At 39.4% G+C, this 19,669-nt stretch overlaps 2 protein-coding genes and 1 pseudogene across 4 annotated transcripts; 2 read left to right on the top strand and 1 right to left on the bottom strand.

Moving 5' to 3' along the window:
* The first annotated feature begins 23 nt into the window (after positions 1-23).
* LOC143905598 (uncharacterized) lies at positions 24-6,448 on the top strand. Of its 2 annotated transcripts, none has more exons than XM_077421115.1 (5): positions 24-324; positions 3,789-4,372; positions 4,462-4,631; positions 4,898-5,087; positions 5,216-6,448. In XM_077421115.1, exons 1-5 carry the CDS (start codon positions 288-290, stop codon positions 5,405-5,407), a joined length of 1,173 nt encoding a protein of 390 aa, XP_077277241.1. In that variant the 5' UTR covers positions 24-287; the 3' UTR covers positions 5,408-6,448. The 2 variants fall into 2 exon arrangements, with proteins under 2 accessions (XP_077277241.1, XP_077277242.1); XM_077421116.1 differs by having other exon boundaries at positions 35-211.
* Positions 6,449-6,600: 152 nt separating this feature from the next.
* Positions 6,601-9,126, top strand: LOC143905595 (succinate--CoA ligase [ADP-forming] subunit beta, mitochondrial-like). The gene is made up of 8 exons (XM_077421111.1): positions 6,601-6,899; positions 6,998-7,146; positions 7,273-7,532; positions 7,616-7,778; positions 7,863-8,130; positions 8,237-8,541; positions 8,609-8,728; positions 8,813-9,126. Exons 2-8 carry the CDS (start codon positions 7,090-7,092, stop codon positions 9,008-9,010), a joined length of 1,371 nt encoding a protein of 456 aa, XP_077277237.1. The 5' UTR covers positions 6,601-6,899; positions 6,998-7,089; the 3' UTR covers positions 9,011-9,126.
* A 2,201-nt stretch (positions 9,127-11,327) lies between these two features.
* On the bottom strand, positions 11,328-13,026 carry LOC143905600 (elongation factor Ts, mitochondrial-like; annotated as a pseudogene). The gene is made up of 3 exons (XR_013259246.1): positions 12,494-13,026; positions 11,873-12,404; positions 11,328-11,784 (listed from the first exon to the last, which is right to left on the bottom strand). The product of XR_013259246.1 is annotated as an elongation factor Ts, mitochondrial-like (transcript).
* Positions 13,027-19,669: the final 6,643 nt, after the last annotated feature.

The following is a 19,669-nucleotide window of genomic DNA, read 5'->3' as shown; positions in this document are numbered from 1 at the left end:
TCCTTTCAGTTCTTGGCCACCTCTCTCGTTCGTCGTGTCGCGTTTCTTCTCTCCGCGTTCGTATCGCGTTGTCGATCGCTCCGCGAACGGTGTTCGAGGCAGTTCGAGGTCGCGCAACAAGCAGGAAGAACCCGGTTGGACGAATATATCGCGCGTCGCGTCGTGAATTACGCGCGAGATCTTGGCACAAGAGAAATCTTGAAGGAACGACGTAAGGAGAAAGCGAGAAAGAGAGAAAGATAGATAGAGAAGGAAAGAGAGCGAGAGCACTGATCCAAAAAGCAAAAATGTCAGAGATTGACGCGAAAGTGAACATGTCGCTCGGTAAGTCGCCAGAGTCCCGACGGTCTAACGGTTTCGCCAGGAGCCCCGGGTGAGCCCGCGGTTCGCACGTCGACCACGTCGTGTCCACCCTGCCCCGCGTCGGGCGAGACGGGATCGACAAGATGGCGTCGGTGTGGGCTATAATATGCGTGAGATGCCCGGCGTGCTTGCGTATACGTGCGTAGAGTACCTGCATTTATTTTTCGCTTTTACGTAACGGAGGACGTCGTTTTCACGTCACGGTCGTCATGTCCCCCCTTCCCCTGGTCTCTTCCCGATGAAGGGCAACATCGGTAAACGGGATAACCCTCCCTGCGTGCCGATCGATCGATAAGGCTCGTTCGTTAAGGCGGGATCGCGAGGGAGGAAACGTTCTTGAACGTTCTTCAAGAGAGAGAGAGCGAGAAATAGGCGAGGAAGGGGAGTCCACGAGGTTTCGTTCTCACACTTTTGTTTCTCGTGTCGCTTGGTCGGTCGTTCGATGATCGCAAATTGTTGTTTCAGCCAGCAGGTGGAAGGAAGGGAGAAACGAATAGAACCACGTGGAAGGTGGAAGCGGTGCGGGAACCTTTTCAGCCTGAAAGATTCTACGATCACGGTTACTCGTAATTTATTTGGCCATCGGAAAGAGGAGAGTCTAGGAGCAGATTGATTGGGAATCACAGTAGCGAGGATGGTTCGTGCCGGCAGATTCTTATGCAAGGGAACGTTGAGGCGACGTTTGCCTCAAATAATCGTGCTCCGCGATTGCAGTTGTTTGCCTCGGGAAGAAATCGGTGTCCAGAAGACATATCAACATCTGAGAAACGTGATCGGAATACCAGATATATGGAACGTCGTTTTGTATTTGCCTCAAATAATGTTCTGCGATCGTAATTGCTTGCCCTGAGAAGAAACTGGAAACATAGGTACATCGACATTCGAGGAGACGCGAGCGAAACATCGGGAAACGAGTTCGTGCCAGGATATACGGGCCATTGTTTTATATTTGCCTCGAATAAATGTATTTCGCGATCGGAGACCATTGCTTGCCTCGGGAAGAAGATGTTCAAGAAGCATAAGTTCATCAATATCCAGGAAACACTCCAAGAATTCATGCCAGGATATTGTACAATTCGCCGTTTTATTTGTCTCATAAGTAATTTATATTTCGCGACGGTAATTGCTTGTCTCGGGTGTTTAGGGAACACGAGCACACGTCGACATGCAGGAGACGCGACTATAATACCGGGGAAGCTGTTCCAGAATCTTATGCGAGGAATCGTGTCACGTCCGCCTTAAATGATTGTATCTTGACAGTCGCAATTGTTCACGATCTTTTGCCTCTTGTTTCAAGAAGAGGGGAACGTCTGTGATGTACTTCGCAACGGGAAACTCGGTCGAAATACCGAGAAGGCAAATCAAGAACATTCGCCAGAAATCTCGCGCCTGGGATCGTTCTGCGTACGGATCAACCCGCGATAAAACGTTACATCGGCTGCATCTACGCTGTCACTTCCCCTAACAATATTTCTTGGTCGCATAAATGGACGTGAAGTTGCTCGTTGTAATTGTTAATGCGTATCACGCACGTACGACTGATTTCCCTTTGATTGGAAATAATGGCCCACGGCGATCCAGTTACGGAAGAGAAATCGGAGCGAAATTTGCAGCGACGACATCGTGAATCACGCTGCTGCCGATACAGATTACGCAATACATGTTACGAAGATTCACGATTCATCGTTATGTGTATCGCTAATTTTCCCGATTGATTCCCATTAGAAATCATCATCCCGATAGAGAAAAGAGATGGTTGGAGCATCAATACTTAACGTCTCGAACAGCTTCGTTTCGGTGCATTTTGCGAACGGAGAAGATGGGCGAACGGCTTTTGATGTTAAAGAGAATTTCGGAAGACTGTGCCAAGCGTCGTGTGACTCATCTCTCACGAAAAATCACGCTCTCTCTTCACGCGTGGGACAAGCGCAGGGCTTGCGTAATCCTATATTTTTATCCGTTGCATCGCGAACAACTCTTACTCGTCGAGCGGATGCCAAGTAATGGGAAACGGGACTCGCTCGTGATGTGCATGCTGGGCGCTACGTTATCTCTACCGCAAAAACTCGTGTGACAGCATTTAGCGAAACGATTAATTTCGTCTTTGTTTCGCTCCTATCGTCCCTATCGCTACGGTGAACGTGAGAGAAATGCCTTCGATTTGCAGAACCAGACGCAAATTAAACCGCACCTCCTCGATCTGTGGGACGCTACTCCAAATCGATTTACAGTGCATTTGACAATGCATTTTTATAATATTCGCTGGCAATCCGAAAATGCAGGTACTCTAGTAGGCAAGCTTTAATAATGTTCCGATGAGATTTCATTGCGATCAGTCGTTTTTTGATGTTGGCAAGCAATCCCAGGGGAGGGATATATTTGCGTTACTTATTTGTATCGATCAACATGGCAATTGTTTATACATGGCTCCTTGAAAGTCTTCGAAATGTAAGAGGTAACGATCGAATGGAAGAAGGCCTCGTCACGAGAACTACGAGAAGAATCACTGACTGGCTCATGAGAAATCAGCTCATAAGAAAGTCACGTAATTGTAACGAAAGGAAGAGGACAGAGTAAAGAGACAATTCACAAGATGTGTGATGTAAAAATTTCTGGGAAGCAGCGTCGCATTAATGGAGGAAACATGAACTCAGCCGGCGTCTTTTCTTTAATTGCACACCATTTTGAAGTGATCCATAAAGCAGCGAATGACAATAAACAGAGACAGAAATTAACGGGCATTAAAAATAAAAAAATGCAATACAAAATATATATTGCATATATTAAATTTTTTAAATATATACTTCGAAAGCAGATTACTATTATTTAATTTTGTTTTCAGTTAATAAGCTTGTGTAGCTACATTTTGTTTCTTACTAAATTATTGAGTTTTAATATGTTTAGAAAAATCGGCACATTTTATAAATTTTTTCTCACGATATCTATGAATTAGCATTTTTGATACTTAACTCATGATAAATGACTTGAGACTTGTGATTTTATATAAAATTAAAAGGGTAATAATTTCAGAAATGATTATCTGTTAATTTAATGATCAGATCTTTTTAACATTTAATTCTGGTATAACGATTCGAAGAAAATATGCCACGATATAAGGATATATCCGCAAGGATTGCATTCCACGTGGTGTTTGCAAGAATATCTTTGCATGCAAAGATCTTCGAGATTACGAATACAATATTTCTTCTCAGCAATTTCCTCGGCGGGATACATGCCGAAATGATCTATATCCTAAACGATAAATATTTACTTGAGAAATATCACTCCATGCTGAAATCATGTCTGTGCCGAGATCCAGCCTTGAGTGTCTCGATTTAAAAGTTTCACAAAGATTAGATCCCACCACATTGTACGCTTGCCGTGCCGTACGCTCATTAAATGACGCCCGTTTTCTTCCTTTTAAGATGAGATCATAAAGATGGAGAAAAAGAAAAAGATTGCGGCGATCAACGGAAAGATCGGCGGCGCCAAGCGCAATCGCGGTGCTGTTCGTGGTCGAGGTGGATTTAGAGGAAGAGGTGCGAGAATCAAGCGCAATGTCGGGCCCGTTCTGAAGAATCACCAGCAACAGACTTGGCAGCGCAATGCGAATACCGCGAGTAACGCGCGCGGTGGTTTCGCTCGGAATCGCTTCAAGAGGGGCAATCTCGCGAGGTCGCGCAGCAACTTGAGCCTGAATCAGAAGGCGAACAATGTGAGAGGAGGCGCGTTCAATGTGCGCCGTGGCAACAGAGGCAACAGATTCGGTCTTACTCGTAGCCGGAGCCGTACGAACCTGACGTTCAATCAGGGCGGCTTCTTTACTAACAACAGAAGCCCGCTGAAGCGAACGAGCAGCTTGCCCAATTTGCGAGATCCGAATTCTGTCCACAATCGTCTGGGGTATCAGAGCCCCGCTCAGATTGCCTATCGAAATCGCGTGAAACGAGCGAAGCAGCTGCTGCTACAGAGACAGAATCAGCGATTGAACTTGCAGAATCAGTTCAGAGTGAGTTGAATACTTTAATATGTACATGACGAATGTTCTTCAGGGTGAAAGTAACTTGCAAAGTACTGATGCGTGTATAATTGTTGCAGATGGCACAGACCGGCCAGAAGACCGGTTTACTTTCAATGCAGCCGAGAACTTTGGGAAGACAACAGATACTAACGTCGCAACGTCGCTTCACTACTGGCGGACTACGATCGGATCAGATCGCTCGTGCACAGAGACGGGCGCAATACGAACAGAAATTGATGCGAATGAAGTAGATGATACTTTCTTATATTTGTCGCGTCAAATTAATTCGTTAGGCTGGCTACTCATGATAAGATTCTAAATTGTAGAAAAATATAAATCTTTCGTAGCTTTGTATACAAATTTAGTATTTCAAATTTAGTATTTCAAATTTAGTATTTTCGTATTTTTATATTTTTGATGGTTTTAAATTTATTGATGGTTTATTGATGCAAAAAAAAGGAACAAATTTTTTCTTCGTGAGGGATGGGATATTTAAAATGTAATATGTTGCAGCTCCGCCCGGATGACGCCTACTCCGAACGTCAATTTCATGTGCACATTGGGAAGCGAATACATGCCTACCACTACCCGTCAGCGACCACTCACCCTTGCCCAGAGTCGACAACCCGCGACCATTAGTAGTCCGCGACAATTGCCCAGAGGACGATCGCCGTACAGGCAAAGCGCACAGGGTTTAAATATGGTATATACATTTTTCGCTCGAAACCTTTTCCCAAAGTATATCTTTGTTTCTCCCTTCTGGCTTTTATTTTTAAATATTCGATCTTTCCCTCGAATGTGTGATGATTGACGTTTTTATTGAAATTCCAGGTTGGGCGAGCACCATTATTCGGTCGGCAGCGCTCGAGATCAAGATCGCGATCACGCTCGCGTACGCATAACACGACTACATCCGATTCCAGCGGAGACGTCGACGATCGTAGTTTCAGCGAAGTTATGTACAGCCTGTCAGGGAATCTCGGCATTACGGGGCGAACTCTTAACGAACGATTTAGCTTTTAAGTAGCAGCGTCGCAAATTCGACTTAAATATCGAACACATTACTGACGATTTATTCATAATTTACCCGTAACGCTAGAAATGAAAAAGTAATTTTTGTTTTAACAATGTAGACAAAATCTTGTTGTTTTTCCTTTTATTAAGTACACCAGTGTTATTAACATCAAATTACTCTACAATGCGTTAATTAACACAATGTCTCCACAAGTATACAAATACTTTTTCGTTTGCCCTAATTGCAAAATTGCAATTGAGTTTACCTAAAATATCGCTTCTTCACATTTGCAGCGTTAATATATGTACAAATTACTTTTAGAGAATATCACGATAGACAGTAATCACACTTTCATCCGGGGAATATATGATAGTATGCGTGGGTAAAATAAAGAGTGATTTTTATACTTGTTACACGATTAAAGGCAGAAATCTCATTTTTTTCATCTACGTGCAATAACTTTGTATAAAATCTTCAGTATTTTTTCGTTAATACATGTAGGCGAAGAAAGTTATTTAAATACATCTAGCAATTTCGAGGATGATTTGTTGAAATTTTGATATTTAGTATTAAAGAAGATTTGCATAATTACATATTTATGTATAAGATAAAGCGCGTACTTTTCAAATTACTTTTTTTTGTTTTGAGAAATATATAAATCTTGGCGATTAGTTATCCATCTTCTTAAATTGATATTGACTTTAGGTGATCTTCAAAATATAGCGCGAGATATTTGGATATAAAGAAAAGTAATTTGTGATTTACATATTATATGTATATAATCGCATTTTTTTCCTTTTTAGTAAAATTCGTGATTTAGATTCACAATTTGCGAGATTGTACAACAATATATGATAAAATACATGGATGGGAGGTAGGAGTAAATGAATTTTTGCGTTGTCTTTTGATTCAATTGTATAAGAGTACGTCTATTTAACAAATAGATGTATGTTTGCGTCGAAATAGATTTTATTGAATTACTGTAAAAGTGTGAGTTTAAATTGTAGCGTAATATCACGTTTCATATAAACTATTTCAATTAACAAGCATCACGAGCTGTTTTTTCAAACGCATGTTTTCTCCCAACTTTTGAAATAAATTTTATATTACGTTTGTATCATGCATATTTCTGACTGATGCATTAGTTTTACATCGCCAACTTATTTTCATTGTGTTATTCATCCCGACGAAAGTGCGCATATTTTTAATCATATCATAGGTTCATAATCGTAAAGCTTTATAAAAGCAATTTCTTCAAGAAGTGATAACACGCACTGAATATGACGCAGTTATAGAAATCTATTCGAAAAACGTGGATGATATTTTTAACGCAAGCATATATCATAGTATCGAATGAAGTGTCGTCCGATAATGAATCGTGGTGGCACTTATCACCATTTACAATAAAAAAGAAGTAAGCATAAATATGCGCTTACCGCCTACTCGGCTCAGTGTCAGTCGCGATGACGGATGTGCACGGAGTGTCCGCGTGAGTGTCTCGTAAGTGAATTGAGATTCATATAAAGAAACTGTCAATCAAAATTGTAAATGAAATGTCCAATTTATTTATATTTTTTTATAACTATATATATATACAGGAAGCGTGGATATTGCGGTGACAATGCGCATGCATGTATAGCAGTATATATATTTTATACATAGTATATATTCAAACTGAGTTATTGTCATCATGTCGTTCATGATATCATCCTTGGTGGGGACATGTGCGCGAAGAATAAACAGACAGGTAATAATAATATTGTATCTTGAGACGAGTTGCTTTACTGTCGAATGTAGGATTAAATTGCTTGCACGTAAAATCGCGCATCTGCATACGGATATTCTTTACGTAAGACCACTTTGTTTATTGCAGCTGTTGACGCACAAGGCTCCGGTTGTCAAACAACTGGTGCGAAATTTAGAGGTACACGAGCACATCGCATACGGCTTGTTGAAAAAAGCCGGCATTCCTACTCCGCCTTTCTGGGTGGCGAAGACGCCTGATGAAGCGGCCACTCTGGCCAAGAGTCTGAAGACAAAGGACCTCGTGCTGAAGGCGCAAGTTCTGGCTGGGGGTAGAGCGAAGGGACAGTTTAAGGGTAGCAATGTTAGCGGCGTCGAAATGTGCGACACGTGGGTACACGACGGAGTACATAATTCATAGTAGATAGAGAGAGAGAGAGAGAAGCAAGAGATGACGATCTCTTCTGTTGCAGCGTTGAACAGGTGAAGGAATTGGCGGATAGCATGATCAGCAAGGTCCTAGTGACCAAACAGACGGGTGCGGCTGGAAAGATATGCTATTCGGTGATGGTAACGGCGCGTATGTTTCCACGTAAGGAGTATTACATGGCGGTGATGTTGGAACGTACCTTCAACGTGAGTATGACTTTATAAATTTCCCCTGTGACTCCCGTCAGGAACAGCTTGATCTAAATTCGCTGTCGTTTTACGTTTCATAAGGGGCCCGTGATGATCGTTTCCAAGCAAGGCGGGGTGAACATCGAGGACGTCGCTGCGGCGAATCCGGAAGCCGTAGCATACATACCGATCGACGTGAGGAAAGGTTTAACGTCCGCGCAGGCGAACAGCATCGCCGATAAACTGGGACTCACGGGGAACGGCAAGGAGATCGCGTCGCTCGTCGCCTCCAGTCTCTACGAATTGTTCGTCGAGAAAGATGCGCTGCTGCTCGAGATCAATCCATTTGCGGAAGACATCTGTGGCGAATGTACGCTGACAACGAATGAGATAAGATACGAGAAACAAGAGCGCATGGTAATGCGTTTCGATAATAGAACTGAATAGCGCGTTATATTTGCGTCTTGTTGCCGCAGATTACGCTCTGGATTGCAAATGTAAGTTCGACGACAGTGCAGATTTCCGGCAGAAGGAGCTGTTCGCGCTGAAGGACACGACCCAGATGGACCCGAAGGAGGTCGAGGCGGAGAAATACAATTTGAATTACATAGCTCTCGACGGGAACATCGGTTGTATGGTGAACGGGGCCGGGCTAGCGATGGCCACCATGGACATTATCAAGCTGTACGGTGGGGCGCCGGCAAATTTCTTGGACGTCGGCGGCACCGCTACAACCGAGACGGTCACGGAAGGCTTCAAGATACTATCCTCGGATCCGAATGTAATTATTAATATAAAAATCGGCTGAATTAAAACGACGAAGGATTGATATGTCAATGGTATTCCAGGTGGAAGCTATTTTGGTGAATATTTTCGGTGGCATAATGAGATGCGATATAATTGCCCAAGGAATCATAGACGCTACTAAACAACTAGATCTGAAGGTGCCCATAATCGCACGATTACAGGTAATTACTCTTTTAAATTACATTAGCCCCGTATCATTTTGTTTTTCTTTTCTTCTTTTTAGTAAGCAGCGTGTTTCTTTGCAGGGTACGAATGTAGCGAAAGCTAAACAATTGATACTAGACGCCAAGTTGAAGGTAATTTCCGTGGACGATTTCGCTCGAGCGGCTGAGACGTCTGTCAAGTTAGCATCGATGATGAATATCGCCAAGTCTTCGGACTTAGATATCACTTTTAGTTCTAAATCGTCGAAGAGGAAGGATTATGAGAAAGTAAAAGGCTGAAGGAAGACAGCCTCTGTGTAAGAGTTTAATAATGTATTTTGTACTTGTACGTCCACGAAATATATCTTTTTATACATGTTACAACACACAAAAGATGCGTATGTTATTGATTTTTCTATTACACACGACAACAAGATGATGAGGATTCATAACTTTTAATAATATTACGATAATTTAATAAAATAGGAGAATCAGTAATTACTCCTGGCTTCCTTCTTCGCGAGCTGTAAGTAATTTGTTCAACCAGCAGGATCGCAAAGTTTTGAACTATATAATTGTCTCTAATCTAATCGTTGTTTCCACATGTCAACAAACGATTAAGATTCTATCCACGTTAACAAAATATGCATTAATGAGTTAATCACTAATTAAGTGAATCAGCGATTAGTTCAACCGGCAAAATCGCTTGAAGCAAAGTTTCTAACTGTACAATTAATTGTTTCTAATTTAATCTTTCTTTCCGTATGTCAACAAAAGATTAAGAATTCTATCCAGATTAACAAAATAATAAGATATTTCAAGTTCGTCCTTTGCAGCTGCGCTGTCATATACTTTACTGAAAATAAAACAGGTACATAATTACTTAAACATTAGCCAGAAGAGAGAAAACGAAAACTACAAAAAGTTTAGCTGCGAGGAGTAAATCAGTTCCCGATTAAGTTAATCGGAGTTCAATCATTAAAATCTTTCTTCCCGATGACTCGACCGACGGGCGACGCACCGTCAGTCACAGCAGAGAGAAGGATGAGAGCAGGGTACGGACTCTCCACCTCAACAAAGTTAGCCCCCCCAAGTGGATTATTGATATATTTTTTTTACCAATCGTTTGGTGGTTGATTGGTAGTATTTGGTACCGTATTCAAAACGTTTGGTGGTTTCTCGTTTTTATAGGAAATTAAAAACAAATTTTTGATCTTCTTTTGGCCCCTCCACTTTGACCGTGGTAGTTTTTTTTTTTAAATCGATTGGCGATTGATTGGCAGTGTTTGGTTTTGGTACCGCATTGAAACCTTATACTTTCATGTGATAAGCCAAGTTCTTGAATACAAATTAAATTTGTTGGATAGTTTGTTCCAAAGTATCTAGCCTGAGATATTTTGAAGGTTGTTTTGGCATGTTTTTTGTCAAGATAGGATATAAAATTACTGATTGAAAACGGTCTTAGTGCTACGCGTTCTTTCAGAATTAATTGACTTTGATTCATAGCAATTGTCCTACATATCTGATTCCTACGTATCTTTTTCGATTTTCGTAAGTTACTACAGAAGTAACGCTCGCGTAAACGTAGTATGTGAGAAACTTATATGTTACAAATTCTGTGTTGAAAAATATATAAATTAATACATCTAATTTTTAATTAATTCTTTTAAGACATGTACATGTACATTTTCATTATTCAATTTTATACTTTTATATAGTGCAAGATGATTATTTTAAAATGAAAACTATTGCGTTTTTTAAATAAATTTATTTGATTTAGGTTGGAATTGGGATTTGCAAGGACATTGGAAATTTCACGTCCGCTCTGGAAAATCTGGAGCTCGAGACGAAGAATCACCTAGGATTTAGAACAAGCGACGTGCAAACGGATTACTTCAATGATTCCGAGCAGGATGAGCAAACCGTTCCACTCTTCAAGACGAGAGAAAAATCTACCTTTCAATTGGTGATCTAGGGACCGGAAAATTTTCCAAGTCAAATGTTCTTATTTATCCATGACTGTTTGATCTTTTTGGGAAGCAAATTGATTTTTCAAAATTCAGGACTTGTATAAAACCTATATTGACAAAGAAATTCAAACAGACATTAAATAGTTTATTCACGATATTCAGAATGTTATTAAAGACAGTAAGGACGAGATTTTTTGAAATAGTTTTCTTGAATATTTGATTTTTCATATTCGTATCGCGCTCTATTGGAAGAAGGACTCCCGGATGTGGCTGTGGAAGTCCGTGAGGCTCGCGAGAAAACTGAAAAGGACCAAAGCGAAGACAATTCCTGCGGGCGTTTTGTACCGCGAGAATCTTTCGTAACATGTATCTTATTTGACTATGTACATACTTTTCGAATTTTCGAATTATATTCAATTTTTTTATATATGAATACATTTTAACATTCGAACAATGTTGGTGACGCGTGTAAAATATTCCGTCGCATTTATCGAGAAAAAGAAAATATATAGAGCGCAAAAAAAAAAGAATTTATACGATTTCTTAATTTCTTTTGCTATAATAACATAATTCTATGACTGCAGTGAGAAGACAGGAGCTTCAAGATTTGATACACGTTAAAAGGATAATTGAAATAATAATTTAAATTTTACGATAGATCATCATCGATTTTATTACAATACAATACACTATACATAGCTGAGAAAACTGAGGATGACTATTCCTTTCAAACGTTCGTTCTTAAAGATAAATAACTCAAGAATCCATTTTCACATATGATTTCTTCGCTTTTTTGATGTAAATAATACAAATAATAGCTATCGTGTATTACCGTGAAAAACTTATAATATTAACGATAGATAACGATCGGCAGTCGACATCAGCCGCAAGTCAGAACGCTCTTCAGCGTTGGCTCCTCGTCAAGCTCTTCGCCGATCTCGAAACGCGCGAAGTCAACGATCTCGGCACGCGCCTCCGCCAGCAATTGCTGCACGGAGAGACTAGGATCGAGCAGGAATTCCTGGTAGATCATGCACTGCTCCTCGTCCGCGTTGTTGTGCGGCTCGTCTACCCCCGGGTTTCCAATCTTCTGCGGATCCATGCCTACAAAGAAAAAAACAGTTGCGAATGCGTTGCACTTCTTTTTGCCTCTCGATTCAACTATCCGAGTGTCTTCACAAACAAGACCTACCGATGATACGTTGGCAGAGCTGTGTACCCAGCATATCGTCATTTTCCTCGCACTTGATGGCCACGAGGGCGCCGTACTTGCCGAAGGACACGGGTATGGGATTCATCGGCGTCGGATGCGTGCAGCCGAACAGCGTCACGTCCGGCGATCGTACGCTGATGGCGAGAGCGCGCCTCAGACCGATGTTTTCTCCAACATTGCCGATCGTCAGGGCAGAATGGTCGCTCAGGGGCTTGCCGTCCGTGGCCGGCAGAACTTTGAGATTGTCCGCGTGAAAGATAGTCCGCTGCACTTCGTTCTGAATCTCCTGGGACTTCGCGTGACTCAGTACGGTGGAGACCACCACTTCTGCGAGATTACGAAACTTCTTGTTCCGCGCTACGAAGTCGGTCTCGCAGTTGATCTCGGCCAGCGCTGCGTGATGTCCGTCCACCGTCACCGTAATCAGCCCTTCGCTGGTATTGCGGCCCTTCAGCTTGGCCACCTGAGTCCAGCCGTACTGCTGCGCCTGTTCTCTCAGCTACTTTTCAGCCTGGAGCAAGGAAGAACTAAAGAAGTTCCGTCATAAATCAATTGGAGTCGCAGGTGTGCATGCCGAAGCGGTCGTGGAGTGCTTCTTACCTTATCCACATCGTTCTCGCTCGTGCAGCTCCAGGGCTTTCATACAGTTCGCAAAGGTGTAGCCGCTCTTCTTTCGCAGCTTAGCCAGCAAAGATTTGTTCGTGGCCTGCCAGAGCAGGCCGTTCGTGTGAATCAATCGGAACATCTGGGTTCGGAATCATCTGAAGAATACCTGTTAGTGCCAGTTTCTGATTCAACAAACAACTTGGGGAAATGCGTTAATTCGAGCGGCTGCATCCTGGAGCTACCAACCCCGTTTGATGTGAATGTTAAAATACAGGGAAGAAAATGTCACGTAAACAAGATCAGGTCGTGAATCTTCACGGAAATCAAAGTCACATTGTGACTTGTGACACTTCGTGTAGTTTCGGTCTCGGGCTACTGCCACAATCGACAATCGACATGCGGGTATGGTTCCTGGGACATAACCTAAAAGGGAAAATCGCACGCCGGGGACTGCTTCTCGCCGAAGGGGTGAAGGAACGAGATATGCGAACGCGAGTTGTCTTTTCGCCGAGAGGTTCGCGGGATTTGTTAAGGGGATGCTAAAGCTAAGGCCGAACTTCCTCGACGTCGGTAATGTCAACTCTGTCAACTAAAAGCAAAGGCCGAACTGATATTGGAGACCTCGCGTGGTGACAACGCGAAACTCCGGTTTCAGTATTACCAACTAATTTCAGGTTCTATGAAGTGGTGTATGTCCGTACACGTACACACACCACTGAATTGCTCAAACGGACGCACGGTGGAGAGACATATGCTATAGACGCGGCAACGCCGCGCGGCGTTGCCGCGTCTTGGATTTTTTTAGCAATACGGCCTGAACCTGAAAATGCTTTCTGGCCGTCCGCGTAGCAGAAGGCAGTAACGTATCAAGGCTGATAAGCACCCGCTTTTTATAAATTACATATATTCTTATGCACACATGCGTATATATATATAATATCTATCTAATTATTATGTGTATGTTTATAATTGTCTGATGACAAATAATAACAGTAGCACAATTGAGAATGTGAATTAGTATACATAGTATATATTGACGCGGGTACTTATTAGACTTGTCAATTTACTGCATCTCTTGCACCTCAAATAATTTTTTTCTTGTAATGTAAATGAATGATGTAAAACTATTTCAAAGGATCTATCGATCCATTCTTGATGGGGTAAAACAATAACTTCTATAACAAATGCAATAAATATTAAATTTATATAGTATTGATTTATTACACTCAGTCTCTTAGCATCAGAGTAGAGGGTAACGCAGCTGATGAACAGTATAGATATCAAACTGAATAAATCTTAATTATTATAACATAATGATATAAGAATTAAGATTTTTATTCAGTTTGTTAATTATCTATAACTGCATAACGTGTGCAGTTTTACGGCCGAGCGGCTGTTTTTAAACGCGAGCGATATGTTTCGTCGACGGATGATTAGCTAATTATGATTGTATACAGAATACTGGATATTTGCGTAAAGTATCGTTGCCTCGCGAATAAGTCGAAGGACCGTCGAGAAGAGGAAACTCGCGGTGCTTTCATTTCCCTTCCGAGTGCGCTTTTCAATCTTTTATATCCGTTTTTCCGCCCTCGTCTTCGTTTCCATTGTTAGTATGCGACAGCCGTTACTGCACTCCATGAAGAGTATCATTGCTTTGTCGAATAATACATAAGCAAAAGAGATGTTTTTCCTTGTGCTTAGAAATCCAACAGATTTGATTTTGAGAATCATAAAGAAATTGTATTGTGTTACTTTCTTTCCATCGCGGCGAGTACCTAATCGTTTTTATACATTTATATTTCAAGTATACAGAGTACTTGAAAAGAAAGAAAAAAGGTGATCGTCGCGTTTTTTTTTCAACAGAGACGGGCAAACGTGTAACTGTGTTCACGTTGCCCGACTAAATCAAACTCGGATGCTACTAAGTATTTAGTTTTTATCCATCGGGACTTTAGGGTGCCGCGAATGCTGATATCAAGAATAATTATAATTTATCTTAGTGGAGTACGTACATCTTTTCGGCTTAGAAACGAAGACGATGACGATCAAACGAACGCTTCCGTTCTTGTCCCAAAATTGTTTTTGTTTTCTTTTGTAGCTAACGTTTCGAGGAATTTGCTTACGACGGTTCGTTAGCGGTAATTAACGATTATACGGAGCCGTCATATTTTCCCACAACGCGTCGGGAAAAAATTGAATGGTTTCTATATGTATTCAGAGAATGTTGATTCATCATATTATTCTTTCAAACTTGCTTTCTCCTTTTAAAAATTTACACCAAGAGAAACTTTTGTTACATATTACTTTATTTTGATTTTTTTTAACATCTTTATTTTTTAAAAAAAGAAACGAAAACCGTAGAAAAAAATTATTAAACTTATCTTTATCGTGTTGGAAATTCATTCAATTTTATCGCTACGTGTCTCAACTTCTCTTGTTAAAAACAAAAACTAATTTATAGCTTTATGATTTTACATATATTGTTAAATTTCAGTTTTGTCAGATGCGATTTGTGCGAGCTTATTTAGTGGAGCAATATTTTGTTGCGTTTTTTAGAAAATGTTCATCCGATCATTAGCGAAGCGACGCGATCCATTTATATTCGAATCACCAGGGACTGCGCAAATTTTCGCATTATTTGCGGATTTTATAACTTTATTGACAAGTATAAGATCTAAGATCTTTCGCATAACTGATTTACGATTAAACTTGCGCTTTATTGAGGCTCAGATGTACACCCGTCTGTATCACGTCAATAAAAATCTGGCTGCAAAACGTGTATGAATTCATTCGTTTAGCAAAGGATGCGCGTTGACCTTAGAAGTGCACGTTGGAATTTCATCCGGAGGGAAAAAACTTGTCGCATTTTTTTAATCTTTCTGATTCTCAAAATACATTCTTCGTGTATATTTTTTTGTGCAATGCTCATAATATTATTTGATTTTTGAAGATAAATTTTCTTTTCATGAAAATATATTTGGCAACTATGCCGTCTATATATAGAAGAAATCTGTCGGACCTGTGCTAACTCGGACCACGTGCGTTTCTGACGTTTAAATATTAGTGAAATTCGGCTAGAGAGAGTGATTGAATTCTCTTAGAAAACAAAAAAATGACCTGTCTCGTTTTTTGATAGAAATTCGATAGAGATGCTAAATATTAATTTATTAGGTGCGTTCGGGAAGACGCTATTAGTGCTATTTGCTTATTTTATCCTTGTTTTACACCTGATGAAGCGATAAAGATAGAATGATGCAATAGCGCTAATAGCGCGCTTCCCGAACACAGCCATTGTGTTATAAATTCGACGTTCGCTTTTCGCGTGAGACTAGCTGGCATCGGCTTCCTATTTCGCTAAACGGGCCTTTTTCAGTAGGATACGTTTCTTTCATTATAATATAGAGAGGAGAAGAAGCTATAGGGATAGATACACATACATTTTGTACGACAATATCGAGGGTCTATCGTTTGTATTACGATTATTTTTTCTCTGGGCCCGGAGCCTCGTCCACGATGACGATATCGCGGACACGGGATGTCTCCAGGATTGTGCTCCGATTACTTTGTACTAAGAATAATTTTGCATAAATTTCTTTTGTGCCTTTTATATCACATGTATTTTTCCAGCAAAGTTCATTTATAGAATTTACGCGATGGAAGATATATATAAGACGTACCGCGCCAAATCGGACACCATTTGGGTTTTGCATCTCCGATTTTTAAAAAAATTTTTTATGTTATAGTATTAGTTGAAAAATACCTCCATGATTTTTTTCAAATTTTTTGTCGAACCGTTTTCAAAATATCGATTTCTGAAAAATTACGTTACATTTTTTTAAACGCCCATAATTTTACGAAAAATGGGCCAAAAAAATGGGACGTTTTTTTTCAAATTTTTTTTTAAACACACTTAATAAAAAATATCAAAAAATATTTTCAAACTGTGTTTCTATAAGATTTTCAAAGGACCCCGCACAAAAACCTATGGAAATAGGTTCTCGGCGAATTTGTCTGAAACTTTGGGAAAATGTTGTTCATGTCATCTTGATCAAAAGTTCTCAAGGCAACAACTCTCTTTAAAGCAGAATTTTTGCTCCAAAAGACCTCAAAGATGGATATTTTATCACGCGATCACAGATGATTTCACCCATTCAGCTTTCAGAATAATGATTGTGTGTGTTTGGGTGTATATTGCATAACCCATAAAACCTAATAACCTAATGTATTGAGGAATACAGTAATAACAGTATGAACCGTCGGGATTAGCGTTATCCAATGTGCACCGCAAGAAGGTTGCGCGATCGGATTTTGCACATTATTATGGCCCTGAAAAGGACCGATTTTGTTCTCAGGTTTCATGGGTTATGCAATACACACACACAATCATTATTCTAAAAGCTGAATGGGTAAAATCATCTGTGATCGCGTGATAAAATATCCATCTTTGAGGTCTCCTGGAGCAAAAATTCTGTTTTAAAGAAAGTTGTTGCCATGAGAACTTTTGATCAAGATGACATGAACAACATTTTCCCAAAGTTTCAGACAAATTCGCCGAGAACCCATTTCCATAGGTTTTGTGCGGGGTTCTTTTTGACAAAAATTTTTGATTTACAAAAAACACGTATTGATCGATTTTCTCTAAAATTTTTTGTAAAAAACTCATCGATTGATTTCACAACTTTTAAGCCTAAATTTATAATGAGATAATAACGGGATCTATTTCTTTTTTCGATTTTTAATTTCCATCTTTTATTTATTTGTGCTAAAAATATCTGAAAAGAAAAAATAATTTACACAGGAACTACTATTAATAATTATCTAAGACATAGTGATTACTTACTAAATAGTTTACAAATTGATTTCAGAAAAAAATACAGTGAAATTAAAGCGTTTATTATTTATGCTTGATAAATTTTTTTTTATTAAGTAGCGTTTATTTTTCTACACGTTTAAATATTTTAAAAATTCGAGATTCAACAGATGATGAAAATTGTTTAAATCTCAAAATGCCTTCTCCGTCTGGAATTACACAATGATATTTCTGCGTTCCTGTTATTGTCTTAGCTCTAATATATCGCTTGTCTAATGATTCTTTGCTCTGAATATAATCTTTGTTAGAGAAGAATTTATTATCTCATTATAAATTTAGGCTTAAAAGTTGTGAAATCGATGATAGTTTTTTACAAAAATTTTTGGAGAAAATCGATCAGTACGTGTTTTTTGTAAATCAAAAATTTGTGTCAAAAATTTCAAAATCTTATAGAAATACAGTTAAAAAAAATTAAAAAAAATTTTTTTGAAAAAAAAAAAACGTTCCATTTGGCCCATGTTTCGTAAATTTATGAACGTTTAAAAAAAAATAACGTAATTTTTCAAATATCGATATTTTGAAAACGGTTCGACAAAAAAATTTGAAAAAAATCATGGAGGCCTCTTTCAACCAATACTATAACATAAAAAATTTTCAAAAAAATCGAAGATGCAAAACCCAAATGGTGTCCGATTTGGCGTGGAACGCCCCATATAAACACATGGTGTAGTGTGTGAGTCTGTTACTACGTTTACGCGAGCGTTACTTCTACTGTAGTAATTTACGATAATTCCTTCGCGTAAACGGGATTTTGTAGTAACTTACGATAATTTACTCCGCGTAAACGAGTGATATATCGTAAGTTACTACAGAAGTAACGCTCGCGTTAACGTAGTGTGTGTGTGTGTGTGTATACATCTTCCATCGCATAAATTCTGCAAATGCACTTTGCTTGAAAAATACATATGATATAAAGGCACAAAATAAAAATTTATGCAGAATTATTCTTATTGTTAGTACAAAGTAATAGGAGCATGATCCTGGAGAAGTCCCATGTCCGTGACATCGTCATCGTGGACGGGGCCTGGGGCCCACAAAAAAAATAAAAATAATATATTTATGTGCGTATGCGTATCGTGCTCGTGCGATTGCGTGTGCGTGTGTATGAATATGTATGTTCAATTGCATTACGGTTTTATATGTAATATTATTTACTTTCGACAGTAACAATAAAAAAAATAACATATATTTCATTTATATATGTATTTTCGTTTACATTTCTCAACATTTTATCAACGAAATATTAAACAGAGTTTTTTGTCCTAAATAACATTACCGTTTTTTTTTCTTCAAATATACCCTAGAATTCCAAAAAATCCTGATTTTACCATACTAAGTGTACGCTACCCAGTGTATTAAGAGAGAGAGGGACAGCAATGAGAGAGGGAAAGAGGGAGAGCGAGAGAGAGAGAGAGAGAGAGAGAGAGAGAGAGAGAGAGAGACAGAGACAGAGAGAGAGAGGAATAAATGGGTGCATGCAAATTACATACATAGAGAAAGGAATAATAATACGAGAGATATCTGTCCTTGTCTAACGAAGCATCTGTACGACATATCTGTCAAAGCTCGTTCTTTGAAACGGCTTCATAGATCGCAAAATCCTTTTACAGGAGTAAAGTTTAGGTACTAATGAAGGGTGGGATTGTAAAATAATTTGTAATAATTGAAAAAAATGTAAAATTGCCTAACGAGATATCTGTACCACATGGGCCCGATTCTCTAACGAGAAACATATGCGCAAACACTGCTCTAACAGAAAGGCTGCAAACTGATTTGCTCTGTCGCACAGTTTTAGCCAATAAGCTTGCAGCTTTTCTGTTAGAGCAGAGTTTACGCATACGTTTGTAGATAGAAAATCGGGCCCCATATCTGTCAAAGCTCGTTCTTTGAAACGGCTTCATAGATCGCAAAATCTTTTTACAGGAGTAAAGTTTAGGTACTAATGAAGGGTGGGATTGTAAAATAATTAGTAATAATTGAAAAAAAATGTAAAAATGTCTAACGCGATATCTGTACTACATATCTTTCAAAGCTCGTTCTTTGAAACGGCTTCATAGATCGCAAAATCCTTTTACAGGAGTAAAGTTTAGGTACTAATGAAGGGTGGGATTGTAAAATAATTAATAATAATTGAAAAAAATGTAAAAATGCCTAACGCGATATCTGTACCACATATCTTTCAAAGCTCGTTCTCTGAAACGGCTCCATAGATCGCAAAATCCTTTTACAGGAGTAAAGTTTAGGTACTAATGAAGGGTGGGATTGTAAAATAATTTGTAATAATTGAAAAAAATGTAAAA

This window comes from Temnothorax americanus, unplaced genomic scaffold, assembly GCF_048541705.1.
Source record: "Temnothorax americanus isolate GAGA-0224 unplaced genomic scaffold, ASM4854170v1 Scaffold64, whole genome shotgun sequence".
Lineage (NCBI taxonomy): Eukaryota > Metazoa > Arthropoda > Insecta > Hymenoptera > Formicidae > Temnothorax > Temnothorax americanus.
Note: the sequence above shows the minus strand (reverse complement) of the source record. Positions and strands in the feature narration are given on the sequence as shown.

What these genes read in the sequence shown, in the direction of transcription:
- LOC143905598 (XM_077421115.1), top strand. Translation starts at nt 288, where the DNA reads ATGTCAGAGATTGACGCGAAAGTGAACATGTCGCTCG. An exon ending in ACTTGCAGAATCAGTTCAGA is followed by an intron (nt 4,373 to 4,461) that starts GTGAGTTGAATA and finishes TAATTGTTGCAG; the next exon opens with ATGGCACAGACCGGCCAGAA. An exon ending in GCGCACAGGGTTTAAATATG is followed by an intron (nt 5,088 to 5,215) that starts GTATATACATTT and finishes TTGAAATTCCAG; the next exon opens with GTTGGGCGAGCACCATTATT.
- LOC143905595 (XM_077421111.1), top strand. Translation starts at nt 7,090, where the DNA reads ATGTCGTTCATGATATCATCCTTGGTGGGGACATGTGCGCGAAGAATA. An exon ending in CGCGAAGAATAAACAGACAG is followed by an intron (nt 7,147 to 7,272) that starts GTAATAATAATA and finishes TGTTTATTGCAG; the next exon opens with CTGTTGACGCACAAGGCTCC. An exon ending in CCATAATCGCACGATTACAG is followed by an intron (nt 8,729 to 8,812) that starts GTAATTACTCTT and finishes GTTTCTTTGCAG; the next exon opens with GGTACGAATGTAGCGAAAGC.